The sequence below is a fragment of the Labeo rohita genome, unplaced genomic scaffold (assembly GCF_022985175.1).
Source record: "Labeo rohita strain BAU-BD-2019 unplaced genomic scaffold, IGBB_LRoh.1.0 scaffold_185, whole genome shotgun sequence".
NCBI lineage: Eukaryota > Metazoa > Chordata > Actinopteri > Cypriniformes > Cyprinidae > Labeo > Labeo rohita.
Genome location: NW_026128055.1, coordinates 113,474 through 124,213, shown reverse-complemented (window position 1 = coordinate 124,213; position 10,740 = coordinate 113,474). Strand labels below are relative to the sequence as shown.

At 36.6% G+C, this 10,740-nt stretch overlaps 1 protein-coding gene and 1 pseudogene across 1 annotated transcript; both read left to right on the top strand.

Annotated features, from left to right (window-relative positions):
• Positions 1-2,450: 2,450 nt before the first annotated feature.
• LOC127159006 (NACHT, LRR and PYD domains-containing protein 1 homolog) lies at positions 2,451-9,179 on the top strand. Its single transcript, XM_051101960.1, has 12 exons — positions 2,451-2,545; positions 3,035-3,244; positions 3,384-3,407; positions 3,688-3,831; positions 3,913-3,957; positions 4,074-5,739; positions 6,058-6,141; positions 6,253-6,336; positions 7,055-7,306; positions 7,554-7,640; positions 7,887-8,000; positions 8,303-9,179. The coding sequence occupies exons 3-12, from the start codon at positions 3,386-3,388 to the stop codon at positions 8,319-8,321; spliced, it is 2,517 nt and encodes an 838-aa protein (XP_050957917.1). The 5' UTR covers positions 2,451-2,545; positions 3,035-3,244; positions 3,384-3,385; the 3' UTR covers positions 8,322-9,179.
• The window catches only part of LOC127159008 (integrin beta-1-like), an 8,187-nt pseudogene continuing 6,271 nt past the window's right edge, over positions 8,825-10,740 (top strand).

Here is a 10,740-nt window from a genome sequence, read left to right as displayed (position 1 = left end):
TATGACTGTGATTTTATTAGGCCTAATACAGTTGTCTAATTGATTTTATTGTCTCAAGCATCCAGAAAACACACAAAAGAAAATTAAACAGTTTTACTATGATAAAACCATGGTTCATTTTGGCAAGGGCTGTGATGTCCACATGTTTTTGTTGAAGTAATTATAGAGGCTGTAACATTTCTGTCACAAGATTAAGTAGATATTTGAAATAAATGTTTGGTCACCATTAAACAAGGATTTGATCGTCCTGTAAGTGTAACAACAACCATTATCAGGCATTTGGCGCCCTTTGCAGACATTTGTAGTAATATGTAATATACACAAATTATTTATTTAATATTAGCCCATATTTAATGAAACCATATGATTACTTTTAAAAGATCATTATTGCCTGATTGTTTTTATATACACTGACCAAAATTATAAACGCAACACTTTTTTTTTTGCCCTCATTTTTCCTGAGCTGAACTCAAAGATCTAATACTTTTTCTATGTACACAAAAGGCCTATTTCTCTCAAATATTGTTCACAAATCTGTCTAAATCTGTGTTAGCGAGCACTTCTCCTTTGCCGAAATAATCCATCCACCTCACAGGTGTGGCATATCAAGATGCTGATTAGACAGCATGATTATTGCACAGGTGTGCCTTAGGCTGGCCACAATAAAAGGCCACTCTAAAATGTGCAGTTTTATCACCCAGTTTTGAGGGAGCATGCAATTGGCATGCTGACTGTAGGAATGTCCACCAGAGCTGTTGCCCGTGAATTGAATGTTCATTTCTCTACCATAAGCCGTCTCCAAAGACGTTTCAGAGAATTTGGCACTACATCCAACCGGCCTCACAGCCACAGACCACGTGTAACCACACCAGCCCAGGACCTCCACATCCAGCATTTTCACTATAGTGATCGACTGATATTGATTTTTTTATAACCAATACCGATTTCATGGCTGTATATTATTTAATTAAGACAAATTTACGTTTATTAGGACGGATTATCTTTTGTGACTGTGAGTTTGTGTATTTCTTAGATCCAAAGCTGCATGCTACATATCAGGCATTTATGTAACACATCTAATATGCGCATTAATGGATGTTATGCTAAATAAAGTTTACTAATTACAGCTAAGCAAGTGCTTTACCTATGGATGCCGTTATTGTTGTCTGGTCTCCCCTCAGACACGCTGAAATGGCCATCCTGCCAGTAATTCTCAAAACACCCACAAGATGGCGGCGTTTATCGGTGAATCAATATTACAAAACCGATAACAGATTATGGTAAAATGCTTAAATATCTGGAAATATATCGGTAAATCGATATATCGGTCGATCTCTAATCTTCACCTCCAAGATTGTCTGAGACCAGCCACCCGGACAGCTGCTGCAACAATTAGTTTGTATAACAAAAGAATTTCTGCACAAACTGTCAGAAACCGTCTCAGGGAAGCTCATTTGCATGCTCGTCATCCTCATGGGTTTCTCAACCTGAATGCAGTTCGTCGTCGTAACTGACTTGAGTGGGCAAATGCTCAGATTCAATGGTGTCTAGAACTTTGGAGAGGTGTTCTCTTCACAGATGAATCCCGTTTTTCACTGTACAGGGCAGATGGCAGACAACCGCGTGTATGGCGTCATGTGGGTGATCGGTTTGCTGATGTCAACATTGTGGATCGAGTGGCCCATGGTGGCGGTGGGGTTATGGTCTGGGCAGGCGTATGTTATGGACAACAAACACAGGTGCATTTTATTCATGGCATTTTGAATGCACAAAGATATTTGAATGCACAAAGATACCGTGATGAGATCCTGAGACCCATTGTTGTGCCATTCATCCACGACCATCACCTCATGTTGCAGCATGATAATACACAGTCCCATGTTGCAAGGATCTGTACACAATTCTTGGAAGCTGAAAACATCCCAGTTCTTGTATGGCCAGCATACTCACCTAACATGTCACCCATTGAGCATGTTTGGGATGCTCTGGATCGCCGTATACGACAGCGTGTTCCAGTTCCTGCCAATATCCAGCAACTTCACACAGCCATTGAAGAGGAGGGGACCAACATTCCACAGGCCACAATCAACAACCCGATCAACTCTATGCGAAGGAGATGTGTTGCATTGCGTGAGGCAAATGGTGGTCACACCAGATACTGACCGGTTTTCGGACTGGTCCATGGGAGTGAATGGAGGTACTCAAGGGGCCACACCCTTAATTATGCAGAACTTTAAGGTTTAATATAATTTAAACGGATGAGTTATAAAAAAAAAAATTCACCCCCTCACAGTTGTCATGAATGGCAAAATTACCTATATAGACCAAAACCACTTTTTGTAGCGGGCTGTAATCATTTATTTTTAACACTATGGGACTGACTCCCTTTTGGAGCTAGTCTCTAGCGGCCAGTCGATGAATTGCAGTTTTAGTCACTTCCGTGTTGGTTTCAGGAGAGAGACAGGGAGGTTAATGTGAGACTAATGTAAGAGTTCAGTGTTGGTAGTTATTGCTGCTTTGGTGGATTTTGTGCGTGAAACAAACAGTGAGTATATAAGTGTTTACGTACTATTATTTACCGAGAGGAAAAGAGTAGTTTGTAATATCATTCACGTTACCTACCGTTTACTACATTACTGTTAAATGATTTCTGTGATTCTGTGATGAAGCAGCGCTTTCTATTTGCTGTAGGTTCGACATGTATGTCGTTATTGTAGCTAATATTGCATTCGCATTGTGAATTGTTAAATATCAACATCTTTATTACACTAGTCTTTACGGATGATTATTTTCTTTGATTTGCTGGTATTGTTTATATTTCATGCAAAGTGTGACGAAGTTTGTAGCCTAAACATATAGTTTGACGATAGTCTACTCTTTAGAGCATTTGCTCTCAATGTATAAATACAATTATCTATAGACTAAATTGAAATAACTATATAACTGTATGTGTATATATTAATCGTACTATACTGCATTTAATTATGGATGACTGATGTAACTTGACTATTGTTTATTGTTATTCTTTCTGTAGAACCACATCTCTCTCCACCTGTTGCCTATATGAGGCAAGTGTGGAATAAAGAAGCTGTAGATGATAAACAAGACCGATGCACCACAGTGATCATTACTTTAAACTGGCAACACCGTTGAATACTTCATTACACCTTAATCGTTGCTTGTGTTGAATGGCGTAAATGTGAATGTCGGGGCGGAGTGATCGATAGGGGTGTGATCATTTTCGGTATGGGTGTGTTTGTTTTGGTGATTTCAAATATTAACAGTGTTTCTCAAAAATCGCTTATTGTGATTTTTTTTTTTTTTAATGTGTTTATGTAAATATTTTATGTAGTTCTCTGAATGCTGTGATTCTTTTCTTACAGAGATGTTCCGGAGCTGTTGTTGCAGTACGTCAAACTGTTTTATTAAAAGCGCATTTATTGGTTTTGGTTGTAACATTATATTACAGACAAGACAAGGCTTGAAAAGGTTTACATAAAAAAGTGATGTAAACTTTTTGTCTGACCTTGAGCATAAAAGTATGACCCTATAAGCATAAAAAAAACTTTAAAAATTGGTGAATACTTAATTTGTGCTTATGCTGAAGTTTTAGTGTAAAAAAACAGTGACATCAATATAAACACGTTTATTTATAAACAATCATAAGCTGCTATTTCTAATTTTTAGGGTTTTGCAATAACAAAGACCTATCCAGATCTCACAATGAGCTGAATGTCAACACCACAGCTGAGAGTGGAAGTCATATTACAGCACCTTTGCTGACTAACAATACAATAACAGGCAATGTTCACATCATACATAATGCACCTGGTAAGAAAAATGTTTGCATTTTTGTGGCATTATATTATATATAATGGCATTTTATTATATATAATATCTAATGGTTTGCAGGTTTCACTGGGTATCACACACAATCTGAAAAAGAACAAACTTCAGGTGACTGAATTTTATAATAATATGTTAAATATCACATTTATTCCACCTCTTAATTTACTGACATTTCGTACTGTGTTTACTGAGTTTGAACTTTTGAACTTTGACCATTTCTACAGAAATCAGCTCAGTGATTCTCAAATACAAAAAGCAGATCTGCAGTGAGTATCAGTATGTGACCGAGTATAACTCTCTGCCTGGTGAACAAGTGCTGCTGTCTGAGCGCTTCACGCAACCACTGATTCTTCAGACACATAGAGATCAACAAGAGAGAGAAGAGGAGATCTGCTCCAGTGGAGAGGACTTCCAACAGGTCCTCAGCTCCAGGAGCAGTCATGAATCTATTCACCTGAACTCTCTGTTCAACCCAGATAAGCGTGGAATTAGTTATATTGCTATTATATTGCAGGGAAATTGTGGGAATGGGAAATCCTTCACTGTGCAGAAGATTATGCTGGACTGGGCATCTGATAAACTCTACAAAGGTTGCTTTGATATTGTGTTCCACTTAAAGTGTAAAGAAATAAACCGCATTCCTGGCAAAAAGAATTTGGCGGAGATCTTGAGCTACAGCTGCAGTTTAACATCAGATGAGATCTCACAGATACTACAGCAGTCACAAGAGAAGGTGCTTTTCATCATTGATGGATTTGATGAACTAAAACTCACACAGGACATTTATGACATGTCAGCACACACTGATCCTCTTCAGGGAGCTCCACCTGAGGTCATTTTTTGTGCTCTGCTTAAAGGTCAGATCCTGCCAGAGTCCTTCTTGCTGGTCACCACCAGATCTACAGCTACAGACACACTGGGTAAACTGCTCAAAGGACCTCATCGTTTCTCTGAGATCATGGGATTTTCAGAAAAGGGGGTGGAGGAGTACTTCCAGAAGTTCTTTCAGGATGAGGAACTCTTTGGGAAAGCCTATGAATGTGTGAGAGCAAATGAAACTCTCATCACCGCCTGCTCCATCCCTGTCATCTGCTGGATCATTTGCACGGTTATGCGAGAAAGGTTCAGTGATGGTGCAGATGTAACAAGCGGACTGGAAACCACCACCTCCATCTATGTTGACTTTGTGTCCACTCTACTGGAGCATCACTGCCAGGGTTTGAGTCAGTCTGTCCCGACCATGCTGAGGAGTCTTGGTCAGCTGGCAGAGAGAGGGATGCTGGAAAAACAAGTCCTGTTTGATGAGGAAAGTGTGAATAAAATAGGTTTAGACCCTGCTGCCAATCCATTCCTGTGCAAGTTCCTCTTTAAAAAAAGGATCTGTCAGGAGACGATGTTCAGTTTCATGCATCTCAGCTTTCAGGAGTTCTTCACTGCTCTCTACTACATCTCACTTGACAACAAGATGTTCACAGGAAAGCTCAGAGAGATGGCTTATACATTTTCTTCAAGTTATGAAGTTGTGCATCGATTTCTTTTTGGTCTTTTGAATGAAGATGTTAGATCCACACTTAAGAGGAAATATGGTGTGTCTGTTCATCCAGACATAGAGAACAGTCTGAAAAAAAGTCTATTTCAAGGGCGCTGTGTTTTTTTCACTCTTCACTGTCTGTATGAGCTCCATGAGGAAAGCTTTGTGAAAGAAGTTTTAAATGCAGAGAAACATATTTTTATTTCTTATACACCTCTAAGAAGAACAGACTGTTGGGCCCTGCTGTACTGCGCACTGTGTTGCGAGCGCATCAAAGAACTGACTCTCTATTGCTGCAAATTAGTCTCTGAAAATCTGTCTATAATTCAGCCAGTACTCCACAAGTTTGAAAGAATAACGTAGGTATTCTGATCTAAATCAAAGTCTTAGTGAACTCTAGGCAGGTGAGGTACATAAAAATGAATGTCCTACCTAATTACCTAATTACTACTTTTGATATTTTCAACCTATATCAGAAAAAAAAAGCTGTTGACATCATTCATCTCATGCCAAGTTTGTTGTTGATATATAAAATCAGACCAGAACAACAATGCTTTCTAAATAACATTTACTGTGATGCTACTTTTTAAACAAACAAACAAACATTTTTTTTTAATAATTTATATTTGTCATTAATATGATATTCTTAATTGTATATCTTTGATTTGATTTTAAAGGTTGACACCAGAATCTCAACCAGATTCTGCTCTTATTAATCTGATTCATGTTCTCACAAGAGGACAGACACTGAAGTCACTGAGGTAATGTCTTTATTATACCAAAGTAAATAACTCACATACACGCCCTTTTACTGTGCTTGTTTCTTAGTTTTGTAATGTAAAGATTGCTTGTTTCTGTGTCTTTATTTGCAGTGCTCGGATTGAAATTGCGTATTCACATTCTGAGTGCCGTTCTATCAGTGCACTTGATATGTCAATCAGTGAAAAACTGTCCAGGTAAAGAAAATCCATTATAAACAATAAATATTGTTATCCATGAACATATCACATCTTTTTCTCATAATCTACACTCATTAAAAATAAAGGTACTACACGATGCCATAGAAGAACCTTTTTTGTCTAAATGGTTCTATAAAGAACCTTTCTGTTTCACAAAAGGTTCTTTGTGGCGAAAGAAGGTTATTCAGATTATAAAAGGCAAGAAAGAGATGGTTCTTTAAAGAACCTTTAACTGAATGGTTCTTTGTGAAACAAAAATGGTTCTCACAATGGCACACATAGTTATTTAGGTCATTAGGTAAATAAAGGGTACAGCACTCAGTTTCACATTGCTAAGCCACTAGTCAATTTATCTGGGCTTCACTAGCCCAGAAACACATTTAACTCGGGTCACTAGTTTAAGCTAGCTATAGCTACATAGCTATAGACTCACAGCACCGTATTGCCATATGCTTTGGCAGTAGCAAGTTTCTGTACTTGCTTGCAGCAGCAGCAATAATCTACAACTACAGCAATAACCTTCAGCAGCAGCAGCGAAGTAGATCTAGTCCGCCAAGACCAAATACATTAACATTATCATTTACATTACCATGCTAAAATCTTCCGAGAGTTGTCATGGAAGAAATGCTGGTATCAAACAAACCAAAGAATTATGGTATAAAAAAATAGCACTAGGTGTTTATTAACTTGATACTATCTCTGTCCTTTATTTTAGGGTCAAAGTTTACCCTCAATATGGACAATTCTCAGAATTCAGTCTTACTTTTCTACAATCACATCTAAATAACATTGACTGGACAACCCTCTTCCGAGCACTTCAAACAGACAGCAAAGAAGTGTCAATGTATTACATCTCTAGTTTGTCTGGATTGAAGAAGATGGAACTGTGGGTGGAAAATCTGAATGAGAGTTGGGCAATTCAGATTATCTCCCTCATTAAGAACTGCCCCAGTCTAACTGAATTCTTGTAAGAGATGATCTCATTGTAAACTTGTCAATGTCCTGTCTGTATATGAATTTGCAAGTGACACTTACAGTGAGTTTATGCACACCATTTATCTTTATATGTTCTTTCACAAGAGGAAGACTTTAAAAAACAAAAAGCCTGAGATAAAGTATCTGAGACAAAGAATACACCATAAATGATAATACAGTGTAAATACATGCATGATTTGAATCTTATAATTTGAGATGTTAATACTTGCATGCTGTAGGATATATGGTGGCTGTATACAGGAGGAGGGAATCAAGGCTTTCCAGAAGTCACACACCAGGCCTGACTGTGCCCTGACATATGAAGGGTTTGTACTGCTATATAATTATGAATCTCTCTCCCTCTTTCTCTCTCTCTTTGCTATTTTTTTATAATTTTATATGACTTAATATTTCTCTATATATTTACTTATTTTTCCCACTGACATAAGATATAAAATAACTAACATCTAAAATATCTAAAGACCATTACAATTCTTCAGAATGCTCCTATAAAGCAGATATTAGGGTTAGAGGTTTGTAGTAAACCTGTGCTTGTTTGCATTGCTACACAGATCTAAATGCCGAAGTGATCCTTGGACTACGAACTACATACACTGGAATAACTGCAATGAAAGAGTGCAAATTCAACTGCATGCAGGGGGCTTTTTTATAGAGCCTTTGCGACCGTAAGTTGACTTCCCTCTTTACACGCCTGACATTGTGTGAAGTTTTGTGCATGTATTTGTATGGGTTTCTCATGTGATAGGAGCCATTTTACATAAAGAATCATATTATAATTTTAACATTACTTTTTGTATTTGAATGGATAGGTTTTTGTTTGTGCAGGTTTTAGTTTGTGTTACAGCTTAGTTACAGCTATATTTTGTTAGCAATATGTTTTTTTTCCCTAAAAGAAGCATAAGAATAATCAGTCAAACAGTCAGATTTCTAAAGTTGTTTGATTGATTCTTATGTCTTTTATTTTAAGGCTCTTGTTTCCAAACTAAGCTTGGATGGTGGATGGTGGCAGTTGTACTCAGACCTGTGGATAGGGATTCAGAGCATCATTTGGATCCGTCTCTTTCTATTAAAACAATGTAAATATAATATGAATGTCAGGTGTAAACATCTTGTGTTGGTATCAATTTTAAAATGCAGTTTGTCAAAGATGTAATAATAGGAATTGTTTATAGTGTGTGGATATCTGTTGTTTGTTTTTCACCACAAACATTCAGTGTAAAACATCATAAATGAACAGTTTCCTTATTCAAGTAATGTCATACAAAGTGGTGTATTACAAATATGTACGTACATAAATATGAATAAATTTGGAATTTACAGATGTTATTTGCAAGTCTCAGTGCCTGCAGTGGAAATCCATACAATACAATATGAACAGGATGACATAGGAGACACCTGTTTGAGATTAATGAGAAATTAGTTACTGATATTTAATTGTACATTATATTGCTTACACTTTTCAACAAATTTTCAGCATTTGTGTGGGGATATGAGAGAGAAAGAATTTCAGGGTCTGAATGTTATAAGAGTGAGTTGGGGAGAGAGGAAAGAGAGCAAAGTTAAAAGGTTCTTTTGTTTAAGGATTCCTGTATTTTAGGTTGGCCTAGAGATTTGACTAGATATGTTTGTTGCACACTTCTCATTCTGACGTTTAGATGAGCTCAATTCATCAATGTTCAATGTAATTAAGATTATGGGAAATTCATTCGAAAAGGCACCCATATTGGGGTAAGTGGGTGGCAACTGTGTTTCAGTAATTGTCTTAGATCTAATTCAAACAGCTGTTATGACTGTTGTCTTGTGGTTATATTTAAAACATCTGTATAACATTAATTTCCCTAGCAAACAAGTATGTATTTCCCTCCCCACATTCTTGATAAATGAAACATAGATAGAGCTGTGCTGGTAAAGCACTTAATGCCCTGGGTTTATTAAATATTTTTGTCATATACGTTTTTTTAATTCATTCTTCCAGGTGGGACTAAAAAACACTTAAAAGACAGATGATGCAATTGGAATGGCCATATACATACATACATACATACAAACAACAACTATGAGTAGTTTATCAGGTTACTGATGTACTGCCTTTTTTTTTTTTTAACACAACTGTGTTTATTTGTAGCCATATGAGTTCTAAATAATCTACTAGTGTTATGGACAGCTGTAGACAAGTGCTTGTTTATATCAATACTACTTTTTATATGAAAATGTACATATTCTCTGATGTTCTTTCCCATGTAGACTTCTGTGGTGTGATCTCACATAATTATGCATCCAGCAGCTTTTGATACTCACTTGACCAAAATACACTCTTGCCTGTAAACATTTTTATTTCAAATTTTCTGTAACTTTCTTCGCACATTTTATTGGATGTCTGATTGTAATTTTAATATATCTTTGTGTGTCTGTGGGTTAGATCAATACGGCTAAACGATTGCAGACCTATTTACTCTTAGGAAAACAGGCGAAGCAAGCTTTAATACTATAGTATTGTTGCAGGATTGAAATTAATAAACTTTGTTGTGATCACTTTCACCGCCTTAAATGCTGCTCTTGTGGTTTTATTTTAAACAACTCAATGTTTTTTTGTTTTTTTTAAACTTTGTTCAAATGATCTGTATTATAAGGATTCATACTCACGACTCATTGACCACCTCCTGCTTAACTCTTGTCCTTCTGCTTAACTGAGAGTCATTTCGTGAACAGAACAAAAAGATGTTCCTGTTTTTAAGCTTATTGTTTTGATTCAGTATTATAATATTGTATTATGCTGCCATCATCTGTCCTACAAAAACACATCAGTGTCCAGTTCTCATTCAGACAAACGTTCGCTACGTCACTATGGGAAACGCCCCTCGAACCTGCATGATCACGGAAGCAAAGTTTGATTATTCAGTCTGCCTCATTCTCACTTTATTCCCTTTGACAGTAAGGTAACGTCCCACAACTTATTCTAAAAATTAATTCTGTTGGTAAATGCAATAGACCTCAGTCAGGGTAGCGCTATATGTAATTTTTGACAGTAATGAAAACGAGGCTGATAGAATTTGTAGGCTAACGTTACTGTTGTTTAAAGCGTCTTTTTTTTTTCAGGAAAGAAGTTGTGAAAATTACATGATCAGTGCGTGCCATTGTGAAGATCCATTAAAGTTTCATTTTCATTCTTGTAAAATTCTGTGTGGCGTCTAACCTGTCAAAGGCATTTTCATTAAAGTTGGACTTACTATGTGATTTTTTTCTATGTAATACGTGTATTTCTGTTCTTGCAGAAAATAAACTAAATGGACTTTTTTGGCAGTATGTATAACTTTTTCTAAACATTTTCTCTCATGGTTTTGGGTAACATGATTTTATCAGTCAGAACTAGAGAACTTAATCTTTAACATTTTATTATGTGAAGTA